The 19,342-nt window shown below is 40.6% G+C and overlaps 1 protein-coding gene across 1 annotated transcript in view; it reads right to left on the bottom strand.

Annotated features, from left to right (window-relative positions):
• BDP1 (B double prime 1, subunit of RNA polymerase III transcription initiation factor IIIB) overlaps positions 1-19,342 on the bottom strand; it is a 115,432-nt gene that overhangs the window by 30,809 nt on the left and 65,281 nt on the right. The window contains exons 23-26 of the mRNA XM_025388922.1: positions 11,896-12,097; positions 11,430-11,623; positions 10,036-10,420; positions 2,970-3,092 (exon numbers count right to left, since the gene is read on the bottom strand). Of these exons, the coding sequence (XP_025244707.1) occupies positions 2,970-3,092; positions 10,036-10,420; positions 11,430-11,623; positions 11,896-12,097 (904 nt within the window). The remainder of the gene's footprint in view (positions 1-2,969; positions 3,093-10,035; positions 10,421-11,429; positions 11,624-11,895; positions 12,098-19,342) is intronic.

The following is a 19,342-nucleotide window of genomic DNA, read 5'->3' as shown; positions in this document are numbered from 1 at the left end:
GCTACTCAGGAGGCTGAGGCAAGAATTGCTTGAACCCAGGAGGTGGAGGTTACAGTGAGCCAAGATTGCACCACTGCATTCCAGCCCGGGTGACAGAGCAAGACTCTTGTCTTAAAAATAAAAATTAAAAAAAAAAAAAAAAAGTAAAGAAGATTTAAATAAATGGGGAAAGATCTCATATTCTTGGATCAAGAATCTCAACACTGTTAAGATTGTATTATCCCTTAAACTGATCTCCAGATGCAATGCAATCCCACTAAGATTCCTAGCTGACTGCTTTGCAGAAACTGACAAGTTGATTTTAAAATTCATATGAGGCAAAATTCATATGGGGCCAGGGATAGTGGCTCATGTCTGAAATTTCAGCACTTACGGAAGCTGAGATGGGAGAATCACTTGAGGCCAGGAGTTTGAAACCTGCCTGGGCAACACTGTGGGGCCCTGTCTGTACCAAAAAAATGTAACATAATAAAAATAAAATACATATGAAATTGAAAGGGACCCACAATAGCCAAAACCATTCCGAAAAACAATAAAGTAAAACTCACACTTCCCAATTCAAAAACTTATTACAAAGCGGCCAGGCACGGTGGCTCATGCCTGTAATCCCAGCACTTTGGGAGGCCGAGGCAGGTGGATCACAAGGTCAGGAGATCAAGACCATCCTGGCTAACACAGTGAAACCCTGTCTCTACTAAAAATACAAAAAAATTAGCCGGGCATGGTGGCGGGCGCCTGTAGTCCCAGCTACTTGGGATGCTGAGGCAGGAGAATGGCATGAACCCAGGAGGTGGAGCTTGCAGTGAGCTGAGATCACGCCACCTGGAGTGCATCCAGCCTGGGTGACAGACCAGACTCCGTCTCAACACCAAAAAAACAAACAAACAAAAAAACTTACTACAAAGTAACAGTGATCAATATAGCATCACTAGCATAAGAATAGACATATAGATCTATGCAACAGAATTCAGAATTCAGAAATAAACCCATACAGCTATGGTCAGCTGATTTTTGTTAAGAGTGTCAAGACTACTCAATGGGGAAAGAATAGTCTTTTCGAATAAATGGTGATACGACAAATGGATAGCCATATGCAAAAGAAATAAGTTGGATAATGAGGTTATCCATGTACAAAAATTAACTCAACATGGATCAAAGACTTAAATGTAAAAGCAAAAATCTCTTTTAGAAGAAAAATGGGTAAATCTTCATGGCCTTCGGTTTGACAAAGGACTCAGATCTGACAACAGAAGCATGATCAACAAAAGAAAAAATAGATTAATTGAACATCAAAATTTAAAACTTTTTGCTTTAAAGGAAATCATCAAGAAAGTGAAAAGACAACCCACAGTAAGGGAGGAAATATTTGCAAATCATATACCTGATAAGAGACTTTTATCTAGAATATATAAAGACTCCTTACAACTCAATAATAAAAAGACAAATAGCACAATAAAAGAAAAACGGACAAAATATTTGAACACACATTTCTCAAAGATGATACACAAATGGCCAATAGGAACATAAAATGTGCCTGACATCATTAGTCACCAAGGAAATACAAATCAAAACCACAGTGAGACACCACTTCACACACACTAGGACAACTAGATCCAAAAAGTCAAGCCAGGCACAATGGCTCATGCCTGTAATCCCAACCCTTTGGAAGGCTGAGGGAAAAGTATCACTTGAGGACAGGAGTATGAGACCAGCCTGAGCAACACAGCAAGACCCCACCTCTACCAAAAAAAAAAAAAAAAAATTAGCTGGGCATAGTGGCACACACCTGTAGTCACAGCTACTTAGAATGCTGAGTGGAGAGAATCATTTACACTCAGAAGGTCAAGGCTGTAGTGTGCTACAATTGTGTTACTGCACTCTAGTTTGAGTGACAATGCAAGGCCATCTAAAAATAAATTAAAAAAAAAAAAGAACAAAAAAAACAAAAAGTGAAATAACAAGTGCTGGCAAGGACATGGAAGAACAGAAACCCTCATAAACTGCTGGTGGGAATGTAAAATGGTATAGCTACTTTGGAAAACAGTTTGGCAGTTCCTCAAATGATGAAACATTGAGTTACCATAAGACCCAGCAATTACATTCCTAGAAATATACCCAAGAGAAATAAAAACATATATCCACACAAACACTTCTACGTGAATGTTTACAGTAGCATTATGTATAACAGACAAAAAATAAAAATAATCCAAATGTTCATGAATGGATGAATAGATAAACAAAATGTACCATATCCATATGGAATATTATTAGGCTACAAAAAGTAAGGAAGTATCACTACATGCTGCAACGTAGATGAACAGTAAAAATGTTACATTAAGTGAAAGAAGCCAGACACAAATGACCAGATTTTATAATTTCATGTCTAGGAAATGTCTAGAACAGGCAAATCTATACAGACAAAAGACAAATTATTCGTTCCCTAGGCTGGGGAGGGTTGGGAGGAAATGAGTAATGACTGCTAAAAAGGTTTCTTTTTGAGGTGATGAAAATGTCCTAAAAATGACTGTGATACTGTTAGCACGATACTAGAAATCACTTACTTGTACACTTTAAATAATGGGTAAATCATATGGTGTATGAATTATATGTCAATAAAGTTGTTTTTAAAAAGTTACAATTTCAAGCCTCCACTTGCAAAGGCAAATAAATATCAATAATGGAAGAGTGCCAAATAAAATGCAACAAAATATATTTTAACTTGTTTATACTTAGTATAAATTTAATGCAACTGAATGTTAATGTAAAAGTCTACGAGGATATTAAGAGCTCTGCCCAAAAACAAACAAAATCAATGCTTTCACTAGTTTTTACTATTCAGACTAACAGCCCCTTACAGAGAGAAATTAGCTAAGAAGTGTTTGTAAACCTAAAGCTATCAAAATGAACCGCCAGTCTTTTCAAAGTAAACAAAGAATAAAAGGCCAAAACATATTAAAATGGATGCTTACAAATGATGATGCATTCAAATTTTCTTCTTGTTTCATTTCTTCAGTAGTCACATCTGTGTTAGGGAGCTCATGTTCAACAACAGCTATGCATCCTACATCTGGGACATTCACGGTTATTTCAAGCTGTCAAAATAAAGTTTTATCATTTCATTTTGGCATATTAAAAACAGCAAAACAAAACCTCATCTTCCACATGAATAAGTAAGATGAAATGCTAAAATAAAGAAATAATCCACATTGATATATAACTTAAAAAATGAAATGGAGTGGCCAGGCACAGTGGCTCACGCCTGTAATCCCAGTACTGTGGGAGGCCGAGGCGGGCGGATCACAAGGTCAGGAGATTGAGACCATCCTGACTAACATGGTGAAATCCCATCTCTATTAAAAATACAAAAAATTAGCCAGGTATGGTGGTGGGCGCCTGTAGTCCCAGCTACTAGGGAGGCTGAGGCAGGAAAATGGCGTGAACCCAGGAGGCAGAGCTTGTAGTGAGCCAAGATCGCGCCGCTGCAGTAATTATTTTATTGACTGACAGCAACTTTGCAGAAGTAAAACATTTAAATTTTTTGAGGGGGCTGTGACTATTACAACCAGTAAGCAAACTTTCTAAGACTCATCTTCTTAGTGCCTGGCATTTCATTTTCCATTTTCTTCACTTTCTCTTTACTTTCCCCTAATTTCTCTGTTCAGTCTGTTAACATTTAGAGAGTGTTCAGTCTATTAACATTTATAGAGGGCTAGGGGTACAGGGATATAAAGTCAAATGAGACAAGTTTGGTCCCTATCCTCAGTGAACTCACAATCCAACAGAAAAGTAGACATGTAATCAACTAATTATATACTGTCATAAATGCAATCTATAATGAGTTGAAAGTCCTTAAAAATATTTATCCGGGTGCAGTGGCTCACGCCTGTAATCCCAGCACTCTGGGAGGCCGAGGCAGGTGGATCGCCTGAGGTCAGGAGTTCAAGACCAGCCTGGCCAACACAGTGAAGCCCCATCTCCAATAAAAATACAAAAATTAGCCAGGCATGGTGGTGCCTGCCTGTAGTCCTAGCTACTGGGGAGGCTGAGGCAGGAGAATCACTTGAACCTGGGAGGTGGAGGTTGCAGTGAACCGAGATTGCACCGCTGCACCCCAGCCTGGGCAACAGAGTAACACTTCGTTCTCAAAAATAAATAAATATATAAATAAAATATTTATCATACCACTGCCCCCACCCCAACTCCCTTCTTCCAAAACCCCAAACCCTGCGTGATTCTTGATACCCAGGGCAACAGCCATGTAAAATCAGAAGTTCACTCACATTTACTCTCCATTTGAGTCCTATTACTTAAAGAGCCCTGTAATCTGAGCACTAAAAAAGTATTTACCTACTAGAATATATACAATATAGTCTGGTTCTTATTACCTTTTTTGTTTGTTTTTCTTTTGTTATTCTGAGGCAGGGTCTCACTCATGTCACCCCAGCTGCAGTGGTGCGATGACAGCCACTACGCCCGGGCCTATTCTCTTATTAACAGAAAAAAAGAGTATAAAATATTGTATGGCTGAGTAGAAACTGTGAGTAAAGAGTCAAGTCTGAGAATCTGCCTTCAAGACATATCTTATTTTTTTTGAGACTAGGTCTCACTCTATCGCCCAAGCTGGGATGCAGTGGCACTATCAGGGCTCACTACAGCCTCAACCTCTCATGCTCAAGCAATCCTCCTGCCTCAGCCCCCCAAGTAGCTGGGACTACAGGCATGTACCGCCATGCCTAGCTTATTTTTGTATTTTTTGTAAAGATGAGGTTTCACCGTGTTGCCTAGGCTGGTCTCAAACTCCTGCACTCAAGTGATCTGCCCACCTTGGCTTCCCAAAGTGCTGGGACTGTGGCCATGAGCCCCTGTGCCCCGACTTATCTGTTATAATTACATTTGTATGTACCACATCTGTTTCCTCAGATACAAAATTTGGAGAAAAATCTTTGACAATATCTGATAGCACTGGGATGAACTAAAAAATTCAAGTGAGCGCAGAGGCACACGCCTGTAGTTCTAAGTACTCGGAGGTTGAGGTGGGAGGGGCGCTTGAGCCCAGGAGTTTGAGGCCAGCCTGGACAATACCGCAAGATCTTGTCTCTAAAAAAATGAATTTAAAAACAATAGGCTGGGCACGGTAGCTCACGCCTGTAATCTCAGCATTTGGGAGGCCGAGGCGGGCAGATTGCTTGAGCTCAGGAGTTTGAGACCAGACTAGGCAACATGGTGAAACCCCGTCTCTATTGAAAATACAAAAAAAAAATTAGCCGGGTGTGGTGGTATGCACCTGTAGTCCCAGCTACTCAGGTGGCGAGGTGGGAGGATTGCTTGTAGCAAGCTGAAATCATGGGAGGCAGAGGTTGTAGCAAGCTGAAATCATGCCACTGCACTTCAGCCTGGGCAATGGAGTGAGACCCTGGGCAACGGAGTGAGACCCTGTCTCAAAAAAAAATAAAGAAACGAAAAGAAAAGAAAAGAAAAAAACAAACACACACAACAAAAAATGTTAAAGTTCAGGGGATTTGAGAAGAAAAAATTCTTCTTAAAGAGTTGGGACTGGATGGGAAAAGGCAATATTCTATAAAGTAAAAGTTGGTTTTTTAAGCATCATACAGTTTCGTAATTTTAAAAAAGACTTGTAATTCACATAACATACAATTCACCCACTTAAGGTGTATAATTCAACGTATTTTGGGATATTCACAGATATGTGCAATCATTACCACATTCAAATGTGGAACATTTTCATCACTTCAAAAATAAACCTTATACCCACTAGCTATCTCTCCCTTAACCTACCTCTCTTCCCTATCTCCCAATCCCTAAGCCACTACTAATCTACTTTCTGTCTCTGTGGATTTCCTTATTTTGGACATTTCATATGAATGGAATCACATAATATGTGACACTTTGTAACTAGTTTCTTTTCCTTGGCAGAAGGTTCCCAAAATTCATCCATGTTGTAACACATATCAACACTTTATGTCCCTTTAGGGCAGAAAAATGTTCCATTGTGTTTCTTTTTTTTTTTTTTTTTTTTTTTTTGTTGAGACAGAGTCTCGCTCTGTCGCCCAGGCTGGAGTGCAGTGGCGCGATCTCGGCTCACTGCAAGCTCCGCCTCCCGGGTTCACGCCATTCTCCTGCCTCAGCCTCCCGAGTAGCTGGGACTACAGGCGCCCACAACCGCGCCCGGCTAATTTTTTGTATTTTTAGTAGAGACGGGGTTTCACCGTGGTCTCGATCTCCTGACCTTGTGATCCGCCCGCCTCGGCCTCCCAAAGTGCTGGGATTACAGGCGTGAGCCACCGCGCCCGGCCTCCATTGTGTTTCAATGCTTTTGTCTCCTCCTGTTGTCCAGGCTACAATGCAGTGGCATGATTGTAGCTCACTGTAACCTCAAACTCCTGGGCTCCAGCAATCCTCCCCACTCAGCCTTCTGAGTAGCTGGGATTATAAATATGCACCAACACACCTCGCTAATTTATTGATTGAATGCAGACACAGGGTCTTGTTATGTTGTATAGGCTGGTCTTGAACTCCTGGCCTCAACTGATCCTCCCATCTCAGCCTGCCAAATCACTGGGATTACAGACGTGAGCCGCCAATGCCTGGCCTTTCAATGCTTTTTTTTTTTTTTTTTTTTGAGACAGAGTTTCGCTCTTTCGCCCAGGCTGGAGTACAGTGGTCCTATCTTGGCTCACCACAACCTTTGCCTTCTGGTTTCAAGTGATTCTCCTGCCTCAGCCTCCCGAGTAGCTGGGATTACAGAAGCCCACCACCACGCCCAGCTAATTTTTGTATTTTTAGTAGAGATGGGGTTTCACCATGTTGGCCAGGCTGGTCTCGAACTCCTGGCCTCGTGATCTGCCCGCCTCAACCTCTCAAAGTGCTGGGATTACAGGCGTAAGCCACTGTGCCCAGCCTCAATGCTTTTTAAAGAAAATTTTTTCTAACATATATATTTTTTCTAACATATATATTTCCTTGTTTAGTAGGCTGGCCACAAGGAATAGAATTTAAGGAAAGCCTTGTTCAATTACTATGATTACTGCTATTTAAAAAGATAGCCTGTATTAATTCAGGGATACAGTCTGGAATCTAATTTTCAGAAATTAATTACTGATCATAGTTTCACTAGCAATTTGGCTTCACTTAAAGAAAGAAAAATGCAAAATAGATAGCTAAAAGAACTCTCATGCAGCATTAACCAGATGTCTTTCCACAAAATTACCCTTCCTTCTGCATTTTCTTGTTTCACATAATGCTCACATTCACTATCTTTACTTTGAATTGTAAGAAACAACCTCATTTTGCATCATTTAAATTAGCTTCAACCATTTTATTAGTTCATTTACTCTAAAACATTTACCAGTTTATTATTAACACTCAATAAAAGTAAATAAAAGTAGGTTTTGACTTCCCTTCATATATGACTTTACAGATTCAGATAATCTGTTAATTCTTAATGGAATTACATTAACATTTAAAGTTTACTTTAATTATCTTAAACATTACTTGAATTGTTTAATGTTTCTTATTGTTTCTTTTATTGTTGCCACTATCTTAGTTAACTCTGATTCATTTCAAATGACTCAGAAACTATCATGAATGCTTACCCAAAACTGACTCAGATAAGCTCCTCAGTAAGTCAAAGAAGTGACTGAAAATTGAGGCAGAACAGAAAACTCTGAAGTTACAAAGTTGGAATGGCAGACTAAGAGGCAAAAGTGTAACGAAGCTAAATACTTCAATATGTTCCTCTAGTTCACAACCCTTAGGATGGTTACTATCAAAAGTTACAACATGGCTACTACCCGTGAGGATGTATGCTGTTGATAGGGATGTAAAATGATATAACCCTGTGAAAAACAGTATAAAGGTTGCTTGAAAAGTTAAGTATAGAATTAACATACGATCCAGGCCGGGTGCAGTGGCTCACACCTGTAATCCCAGCACTTTGGGAGGCCCAGGTAGGTGGATCATTTGAGGTCAGGAGTTTGAGACCAGCCTGGCCAACACGGTGAAACCCCACCTCTACTAAAAATACAAAAAAATTAGCTGGATGTGGTGGCAGGCGCCTGTAATCCCAGCTACTTGGGAGGCTGAGGCAGGAGAATTGCTTGAACCTGGGAGACGGAGGTTACAGTGAGCCAAGATCGCACCACTGTACTCTACTCCAGTCTAAGTGACAGAGACTCCATCTCAAAAAAAAAAAAAGAATTTACATACAATCCAGCAATTCCACTTCTGGGTATATCCCCCAAAAAGTAAAAGCAGAGATTCAAAGAGGTATTTATACAACTATATTCATACCAGCATTATTTCTAACAGCCAAAAGGTGGAAGCAACCCAAGTGTCCATTGATAATAAAGGAATAAACAAAATGTGATACATGCACACAATGGAATATTATTCAACCTTGAAAATGAAGAACACTCTGACATAAGCTACAACATATATGAACTATGAAAACACTATGCTAAATGAAATAAAATGGTCACACAAAAAAGTACTGTATGATTCCATTTATACGAGGAGTCAAATTACAGAGCCAAGATGTAAAAAAGTGGTTGCCAAAAGGTTAGGGGGAGGAATGGAGAGTTATTGTTTAATGGGTATAGAATTTCAGTTTTAACAAAATAAAAAGAGTTTGCCAGGGGTGCAAGGCAGACCTGGGAGTGACCAGGCCAGACAGGACAGGGATAGGGCTCGAGGGACAGGTGTTGAGTGTTTGTATCTCGTATCTTGGTTTTTTGCCAGGCTAGGGGACAACCACTCATTGCAGGATGTCTTAATCATCTTAAAAAAGAACACAGTAGCTCATGCCTGTGATCCCAGCACTTTGGAAGGCCAAGCTCAGGAGTTTGAGACCAGACTAGGCAATGTAGCAAAACCCCATCTCTAAATTAATTAATTTTAAAAAAGAGTTCTGTGGATGGATGGTAGTGATGGTAGCATGACAACATGTACATGTGAAAGTTCTTAATGCCACTGAACCATACACTTAAAAATGAGTAAGATGGCTCGTCACAGTGGCTCACGCCTGTAACCCCAGCAATTTGGGAGGCCAAGGCTGGTGGACTGCTTGAGTTGTTCAAGAGTTCAAGACCACCCTGGTCAACATGATAAAACCCTGTCTCTACCAAAAATACAAAAATTAGTCAGGCGTGGTGGTGCACACCTGTTAGTCCCAGCTACAGGAGGCTGAGGCAGGAGAACCACTTAAACCTGGGAGGTGGAGGTTGCAGTGAGCTGAGATCCCACCACTGCACTCCAGCCTGGGTGACAGAGTGAGATCCTGTCTCAAAAAAAAAAAAAACAGAGAGACAGAGATAGTAAATTTTAGGTTACATGTATTTTAGCACTTTTTAAATTTTTATTTTATTTTATTTTATTTGAGATGGAGTCTCGCTCTGTCGCCCAGGCTGGAGTGCAGTGGCGCGATCTTGGCTCACTGCACTCTTCACCTCCCAGGGTTCAAGTAATTCTCCTGTCTCAGCTTCCCCAGCAGCTGGGACTACAGGCACCTGTCACCATGCCTAGCTAATTTTTGTATTTTAGCAGAGACGGAGTTTCACCTTGGTCAGGCTGGTCTCAAACTCCTGACTTCAGGTGATCCATCCACCTTGGCCTCTCAAAGTGCTGGGATTACAGGCGTAAGCCACCACACCTGGCCCAATTTTTTTTAAAAAAGAAAACAAGTAAGTCCCTTCTCGCTTCTCTATCAACCAGAAAACACCTGCCAAAATGTTTGAAAGATTAATCAGAAAGTAGACTAAGCAGCTTCTAGGTACAAGTGTAAGCAGATTTCTCTCGTTGTTATACTGACTCCCTTGCTGGGCCTGCGCCATAGGGTCTGAGCAATCACAAAAGGTTATACAAAGCCCCAAATTATATTTGGTAGAGGTTATTTAGAAAAAGAACTCTTCAAATCCTAATAATCACTAAGAGAAGAAATAACGATCCCCTAAAAGAAACAAGAGGTAAAAACCAAGTAAGATAAAAGTACCAAGGATTTAAAAAAAAAAAAAACCAAACCTCTTCCATTGTTTCCTCTATCTGAGCAGAAACAGGTTCAGGAGATCTGAGACCAACAGGTACAAATACTGGAGCTTTGTTTACTTCTTCAGGAGCAAGATGACAGCTTTCTTCTTCATAGTCAGACTCAAAATCATCAGCATCATCTTCTTCTTCCTGGGAAGCCCGAAGAGTCACCAGTATGGCCTTGGAAGCTCTAGGTTCCTTCTTAGAGGTCTTACCCCGAACTCGTTTTGATCCACGACCTCTGGTGACATTTGGTTTGATCTTTCTGTGACTTCTCCTTTCACCACGATTTCTCTCATACTCAGATGCAGAAGAGATAGTTGTTTTCCCATCCAGAGCAATTTTAGAGTAATTTGATTCTTTTAACGGTTGTGGACAGCTAGACGTTTAATCAAAACAACAAGGTCATATGCATGCAAGGATAATTTCAATGAAAACCAAACTTTTAGAGTGAAACTCCGGTTCCAGTCATTAAAATGAAAATGCCCACCACCCATTCTTTTAAAATCTTATGCTGTGAAAATAAAAAAGGAATTAACTACTAGTTTCTCATTCAGAGATAATTCTTAGTTATCTACCTACAAATTTTTCATAGTAAGTTTTTAATTCTGGGCCATTCTTTCCTGTAATAAGAAAGTGAAGATAAAATAAACACAAAACTGATAATTATTAGAAGAAAAAGGGATAAAAAACACAGAACCAGCTGGGAGCAGTAGCTCACCCCGGTAATCCCAGCACTTTGGGAGGATGAGGCAGGCAGATCACTTGAGGTCAAGAGTTCAAGACAAGCCTGGCCAACATGGTGAAACCCGATCTCTACTAAAAATACAAAAATTAGCTGGGCATGGTGGTGCACGCCTGCAATCTCAGCTACTCGGGAGGCTGAGGCAGGAGAATTACTTGTACCAGGGAGGTGGAGATTGCAGTGAGTCAAGATCACACAATTGTATTCCAGCCTGCACGAGAAGAATGAAATTGTCTCAAAAAAAAAAACAAAAACAAAAAACAAAAAAACAAAACACACACACAGGACCAACAAATACAGAATATGAGATCAAAAGGTGGTATTAGTTTATCCTACTGGGTAAACAGATAGGTTAAAAGAAAAAGGAGGCAGCAGAAATCCATTAGAGCAGCGCTGGTTTCTAGAACTTAAGTTTCTTTCCATTTTCTTTGAAAACTATAGAAGTAGGGTATTCTTCATTTTGTTTGTGACTCCATTCAAATGAGCACCTTAATTACTTAGCTTAATTACTACTCTTTGGTCATGTTTCTACCCATGTCTAACAGACTCAACACCCAAAAATTTCGTTCTACCAGTAAGTTAAGGTAAAAGTTAAGTGATTTTTATTTCCTATTGTGAAACATTTTGTTAAATAAAATGTTACCTTGTTAGTTTATTGAGATATTGCTCTTCAACAACTGAAGATAGTGAATTATCTCCTACAGTTTCCTCTCCAACCCTTCTTGATGGTCCAGCTTCTTCTAATTCAGCATCTATTTTTGCCAAAGCAGACTCGTTGGAACCTACACAATCTTTTCTCGCTGAAACCTCCATAGATGTCAGAAGCTCAGCTTTTTCCTTAGATTTAAGAAGAAATTAAACAGTTATTACTACAGAAACAATCTCTATGTTAATTTGGTTTGTTAGTTTGGCCTAAATCTCCAAGTTTACACATATATTACAAGCAATTGGTTGCTCATCTTTTGTAACACTAGAAAGTCACTTTTCATGAAAATGGTTACAGTATGGAAGGAAGTCAAAACTATATTTTACTCATGCTCTTCATGATCTTGACAAAATAGACCTCACTGAGAAATTCTTTTTTTTTTTTTTTTTTTGCCCAAACTTACTTTTAGAAGGAGCTGGGTGTTGGAAGCTCCTTTCTGCAGCAAATGATCTTCTGGCTTGCCTTCCTTGCTCTGATCTGTTGTGCCTTTTTCTAAAATTGGTTCCTCTTTCTTACTGTGTGCTCTTCCCAAATTTGGCTTAGCCTTTTGGAATTTCCTTCTTGTCATTTGTGCTGAACTAGGAACATACAGTTTATTTTCATGTCTAGAATGAAGTATGAATCATATTGAAGAACAAAAATCAGAATTTCTTGTTGATATAACAGCTGTTACATCAAACAATTTTGGATACAAATCAATTCTATGTTCAAAGGATTACATATAAATTGGCAACAAAATCAAGCAAGTAAAATGAAACCACACATTGCTGATATGAAAGGAAAAACTTACAAAGCTTTTGTAGCTTCCATTTTCTATATAGCCTGAAGAAGTTTTACAATAATATTAATCTTTTTAAACTTTCATTTATTTATTCTATTATGTGATTTCATGCTACTTTAATTTTCAGAGAAATCACAAGATCAGAAAAAAAAAATGCAAGTAGCTGAAGATGGATTTCATGATGGCACTTTAAACAAATGCCTTCAATTGGACCCCCAAAGCATGAACAAATATATGACAGTTATAACCAGCTTGATCCTTCTAGTTCTAAAGTAGGCTTGAAGGGTAGAGTCTATTCTCCTACCACATGCCTGAAATCTCACTAAAAAGGGTTTTCTGACAACCAATGTCATAAGCTTCTCAATATAATCCATTTGTATCTGCCAAATCAGAAAAAGACAATGTTTTAGCATTCAAGAGAGTAGCCACAGCTCCCAAGGTAACCTGAATAGCTATCTAATGGTTTCCTGGAAAATATTTTACCCACTGGCAAGGATCTGAATTAGGAAGCTTAAAAACTAATATAGGCCAGGTGCAGTGGCTCACGCCTGTAATCCCAGCACTTTGGGAGGCCAATGTGGGCGGATCACCTGAGGTAGGGAGTTTAAGATCAGACTGGCCAGCATGAAGAAACCTCATTTCTACCAAAAAAAACAAAATTAGCTGGGCATTGTGGTGCATGCCTGAAGTCCCAGCTACTCAGGAGGCTGAGGCAGGAGAATCACTTGAATCTGGGAGGTGCAGGGTGCAGTGAGGCGGAGGTTGCGGTGAGCTGAAGTTGCACCATTGCACTCCAGCCTGGGCAACAAGAGCGAAACTCTGTCTAAAAAAAAAAAAAAAAAAAACTAATATAAACCTGGATATTTATAAAGAATAACTGGATATATAAGTACCTATCATGAGTTCTCTGAAAGATCTGCATTAAAAACTAATCTTTTGGCCGGGCACGGTGGCTCAAGCCTGTAATCCCAGCACTTTGGGAGGCCGAGACGGGCAGATCACGAGGTCAGGAGATCGAGACCATCCTGGCGAACACGGTGAAACCCCGTCTTTACTAAAAAATACAAAAAAACTAGCTGGGCGAGGTGGCGGGCGCCTGTAGTCCCAGCTACTCGGGAGGCTGAGGCCGGAGAATGGCGTAAACCCAGGAGGCGGAGCTTGCAGTGAGCTGAGATCCAGCCACTGCACTCCAGCCTGGGCGACAGAGCCAGACTCCATCTCAAAAAAAAAAAAACAAAAAAAAAACTAATCTTTTTTTTTTTTTTTTTTGAGACGGAGTTTTGCTCTTGTCACCCAGGCTGAAGTGCAATGGTGCCATCTCAGCTCACCCCAACCTTCACCTCCAGGTTCAAGCGATTCTCCTACCTCAGCCTCCCGAGTAGCTGGGATTACAGGCATGCGCCACTATGACTGGTCAATTTTTCTATTTTTAGTAGAGATGGGGTTTCACCATGTTGGCCACACTGGTCTCAAACTCCCAAACTCAGGTGATCCACCTGCCTCAGCCTCCCAAAGTGCTGGGATTACAGGCGTGAGCCACCACGCCTGGCCTAAAAACTAATCTTAAGCAATATTCCTATATAAAAATTACCTAGGAGTAGTTACCACATTTCCAAATGTACTAACCCTCCTACATTCTTCTGGCAGTAAACAACACGGAGGTTCACAGGAAATTCTAACAAGGTTACAATGCTGGCTAATGTAGACTAATTATATGGGAAAACAAATCATATTTAAGTATAAGCTATTTACAATCAAATGTGATTCTGCAGAGGTATTTAAGAATAAAATATAAATAAGCCCAATGTGCTACTGAAGTCAAAAGGGACAACAAAACGCCAAATTGGCTGGGTGTGGTGGCTCAAACCTGTAATCCCAGCACTTTGGGAGGCCAAGGCAGGTGGCTCACTTGAGGTCAGGAGTTCAAGACCAGCCTGGCCAACATGGTAAAACACAATCTCTACTGAAAATACAAAAATTAGCTGGGTGTGGTGGCAGGCGCCTGTAATCCCAGCTACTCAGGAGGCTGAGGCACAAGTATTGCTTGAACCTGGGAGATGGAGGTTGCAGCAAGCCAAGATCATGCCAGTGAACTTCAGCCTGGCGACAAGAGCATAACTCTGTCTCAAAAACACAAAACAAAACAAAAAAACAACCTACAAGATGCTGAATCTAAGAATAAACTAACTGTAAAACTATACAGAGAGAGGCCAGGCGCACTAGTTCATGCCTATAATACCAGCCCTTTGGTAAACTAAGGCAGATGGATTATTTGAGGTCAGGAGTTCAAGACCAGCCTAGCCACATGGTGAGACCCCTTCTCTACTAAAAATACAAAAATTAGCCAGGCATGGTTGCAGGTACCTACAATCCCAGCTACTCAAGAGGCTGAGGCAGGAGAATCACTTGAACCCAGAAGACAGAGGTTGTAGTGAGCCAAGATCACGCAATGCACTCCAGCCTGGGCAAAAGAGCAAGACTCCATCTCAAACAAACAAACAAAAACTATACAGAGATAGTTACTTTCAATTACTGTATGGCTAACAGCTGAAATATACTTCACGAACTAGAAAAGGTTAAAAAAAAGTGGGGGACAACGGGCGTGACAGGTTTCCATACAGGAATTTTTGTTTTTGTTTTTGTTTTTGTTTTTTGAGATGGAGTCTCGCTCTGTCGCCCAGGCTGGAGTGCAGTGGCGCAATCTCAGCTTACTGCAAGCCCCGCCTCCCAGGTTCATGCCATTCTCCTACCTCAGCCTTCCGAGCAGCTGGGACTACAGGCACCCGCCACCACACCCGGCTAATTTTTTGTATTTTTAGTAGAGACAGGGTTTCACTGTGTTAGCCAGGATGGTCTTGATCTCCTGACCTCGTGATCCACCCACCTCGGCCTCCCAAAGTGCTGGGATTACAGACGTGAGCCACCACTCCTGGCCCCATACAGGAAGTTTTAAAGTCAGATCTCTCTCATCAAGAAATACAAAGGCTAAGCATAAAATAATCTGAAACACAGAAAGTTTGTTTCAAGAAACACTGCCTATGTAACTGCAGAATCTGCTAGTCTGAAAGTTATAAATCTTGAAAACTAAACTGCTTGGCCAGGCACAGCAACTCATGCCTGTAATCCCAGCATTCTGGGAGGCCAAAGCAGGATGATCACTTGAGCCCAGGAGTTCAAGACCAGCCTGGGTGACATGGTGAAACCCTGTCTCCACAAGAAATAAAAAAATAGCCAGGTGTGGCGGTACACACCTGCAGTCCCAGCTACTTGGGAGGCTGAGGCAAGAGAATCACTTGAGTCTGGGAGATTGAGGCTACAGTGAGCCATGACTGTGCTACTGCACTCCAGCCTGGGCGACAGAACAAGACTCTGTCTCAAAAAAAAAAAAAAAAGCTAAACTGCCAATATTACTTTGTGTAAGTCACTTAAGCACTCTAGATCTATTTAGTCAATTATAAATGAAAGCATTAGGGAAGGTTGCCCTCAAGGTCACTAGTGTTTTAAAGGCTCACTTGGAGTAAAAATCAAAATCCTTGCAATTGCCCTATATAATCTATCCATCTCTATCCTCAGCCTTTACCTCTCATACATCTACTATTCTTCCTCTTTTGCACTCTGTCCTACGTTGGCCTCTTTGCTGTTCCCCAAGCATGCCAGCATACTCTCCTCTTGCCTTAGTGCTTTGAATTGTTTCCTCTTCCCCAGGACATCCCCTAGACTCAACATACTCCTTTACTTCTTTCTTTTGTTCTTAAAGGTGCACAGCACCCCACTTGGCTAATTTTTGTATTTTTTTTTGTAGAGACAAGGTTTTGCCATGTTGGCCAGGCTGGTCTCGAACTCCTGAGCTCAACTGATCTGCCCATCTCGGCCTCCCTAAATGCTAGGATTACAGGCATGAGCCACCACAGCTGGCCCTTCACTTCTTTTCAATGCATCCTTTTTATTTTTAGAGTGACTTTTGCTCTTGTCACCCAGGCTGCAGTGCAATGGCACGATCTCGGCTCACTGCAACCTCCGCCTCCTGGGTTCAAGTGATTCTCCTGCCTCAGCCTCCCAAGTAGCTGGGATTACAGACAGGCATACACCACCACGCCTGGCTAATTTTGTATTTTTAGTAGAGATGGGGTTTCTCTATGTTGGTCAGGCTGGCCTCAAACTCCCAACCTCAGGTGATCCACCTGCCTCAGCCTCCCAAAGTGCTGGGATTACAGACGTAAGTCACCGCACCCGGCCTTCAATGCACCCTTTCAGTGATGCTTTCTCTGGTCACTGCTGATTAAAAATTGAATCCCCAATCACAATACCCCCTACTCAAAACTTTATTTTTCTCTACTTATTTATCACTTATTTATTCAACTTATTTCTCTTGTTTATATAATCTGTTTCTCAATTAGAATATGAACTCCACAGTAACAGCATTTTTTTCTTTGTTCATTCGTATATCATCAGCACTTAGAACAACGCCTGGCACACAGCAGACACTAAAACGTTTGTGGAATAAATGAGTACGTAAGGTTATTTTCAGTGGTAAAATTCTAATTTTTTTTTTTTTTTTTTTTTTTGAGATGGAGTGTCGCTCTGTCGCCCAGGCTGGAGTGCAGGGGCACGATCTCGGCTCACTGCAAGCTCCTCCTCCCGGGTTCACGCCATTCTCCTGCCTCAGCCTCCGGAGTAGCTCAGACCACCGGCACACGCCGTCACTCCCGGCTAATTTTCTGTATTTTTAGTAGAGATGGGGTTTCACCGTGTTAGCCAGTATGGTCTCGATCTCCTGACCCTGTGATCTGCCCGCCTCAGCCTCCCAAAGTGGTGGGATTACAGGCATAAGCCACTGCACCCGGCCAAAATTCTATAATTCTTTAAGATCAAAAAGGGATTATACATAGAAAATAATCCCATAGTTAGTAATTAGGAGAAGTGAATGATGTAAACAAATTCATTTGTAATGTTTCCTAGACATTATCAGAGTTAAATTGCTCTGGGATCAATCATAAACCTAATCCAATATTGCATTTGTAATATAAGTGTAATGAATTTTAGTAAAAAAAATTTCAATAAAATATCCAGTTTTAAAAACTGAAAAAATGGCTTAGTAAGGGAACCTAAAATTAATGTGAAATAAAAATTGGCCTTAATCTTAAAAGCAATATGGAAAGACTTTTCAATGCACAGCACAGGAAACAATCAACAAAGTGAAGAGACAACCTACAGAATGGGAGAAAAAAATTCCCAACTATCCATCTCACAAAAGTTAATGACCAGAATATATAAGGAACGAAAACAACTCAATAGCAAAAAACAAATAATCTGATTAAAGAATACGCAAAAGATCTAAACAGACAGTTCTCAAAGACATACAAATGGCCAACAGGTGTCTGACAAAATGTTCAACATCATTAATCATCAGGGAAACACAAATCAAAACGGCACTGAGATATCATCTCACTGCAGTTAAAATGGCTACTATTAAAAAGACAAAAAATTACAAATACTGGTCAGGATGTGGAGAAAGGGGAAAACTCATATGCTGTTCATGGGAATATAAAGTAGGAATGCCATTATGGAAAAAAGTATGAAAGTTCCTCAAAAAACTAAAAATAGAACTACCATTTGATTGAGCCATCCTACTGCCAGGTGTATGTCCAAAAGAAAGGAAATCAGTGTATCAAAGAGATATCTGAACTCTCATGTTTACTGCAGTGGTATTCACAATAGCCAACACATAGTATCAACCTAAGTGTCCAGCAACAAATAAATTAAAAAAGTGAGAAAGGGTGGTATATATATATATACAATGGAATATTATTTAACCATAAAAAAGAATGAAATCCTGTCATTCACAGCAACACAGATGGAACTAGAGGTCATTATGTTAGGTGAAATAAGCCAGGCACAGAAAGACAAATATTGCATATTCTCACTCATATGTAGCAGCTTAAAAAGTGGATCTCATGGAGGTAGGGATTAGAATGGTGCTCACCAGAGACTAGGAAGGAAAGAGGGAAGGGAGTAATGAGAAGCTGATTAGTGTGTACAAAAACACAGTTAGATAGAAGGAATAAGTTCTGGTATTCAACAGCACAGTAGGAAAATTATAGTTAACAATCACTTATTGTATTATTTCAAAATAGCTAGAAAATTATGTTGCCAATATAAAGATAAATGTATGCGGTGATGGATATCCCAGTTACTCTGATTGATAATTATATACTGTGTATAATGTATCAAAATATTACATGTAGTCCAAAAATACGTATAACTGTTATACATCCAAAAAAAAAAAAAAATGTAAGGCTTTTTAAGACAAAAAGCGGGGGGAGGGGGTGGGGGCTGTAATATTGGAAAGAAAAGTAATCCAGACTGGGCACAGTGGCTCATGCCTGTAATCCCAGCACTTTGGGAGGCTGAGGTGGATGGATCACCTGAGGTCAGGAGTTCCAGACCAGGCTGGCCAACATGGTGAATCCCTGTCTCTACTAAAAATACAAAAATTAGTAGGGTGTGGTGGTAGGTGCCTGTAATCCCAACTACTCGGGAGGCTGAAGCACAAGAATTGCTTGAATCTAGGAGGCCAAGGTTGCAATGAGCCACAATCCAGCCACTGCCCTCTGAGACTCTGTCTCCAAAAAAAAAAGTAATCCATACTAAAATAAAAACTTCACATTAGAAACTTGTCTAAATGAAAGCAAACTGCTTCAAGCATCTAAAATTAACAGAGGTCGGGCATGGTGCTCACTGTGTAATCCCAAGATTTTGGGAGGCCGAGACAGGCGGATCACTTGAGCTCAGGAGTTCAGGACCAGCCTGGGCAACATGCTGAAACCCCATCTCTACAAAAATATACAAAAATAATAGCCAGGCATGATGGTGTGCACCTGTGGTCCCAGCTACTTGTGGCTGAGGTGGGAGGATCACTTGAGCCCAGGAAGTTGAGGCTGCAGTGAGCTGTGACGGCACCACTGCACTCCATCCTGGGCGACACAGTGAGATACCTTGTCTCAAAAAGTAAATATAATAAAAGAAAATATAAATCAATAGCACCTGTTTCGACAGATGACCTAACATG

Source organism: Theropithecus gelada, chromosome 6, assembly GCF_003255815.1.
Source record: "Theropithecus gelada isolate Dixy chromosome 6, Tgel_1.0, whole genome shotgun sequence".
In the NCBI taxonomy this organism is placed as follows: domain Eukaryota; kingdom Metazoa; phylum Chordata; class Mammalia; order Primates; family Cercopithecidae; genus Theropithecus; species Theropithecus gelada.
Note: the sequence above shows the minus strand (reverse complement) of the source record. Positions and strands in the feature narration are given on the sequence as shown.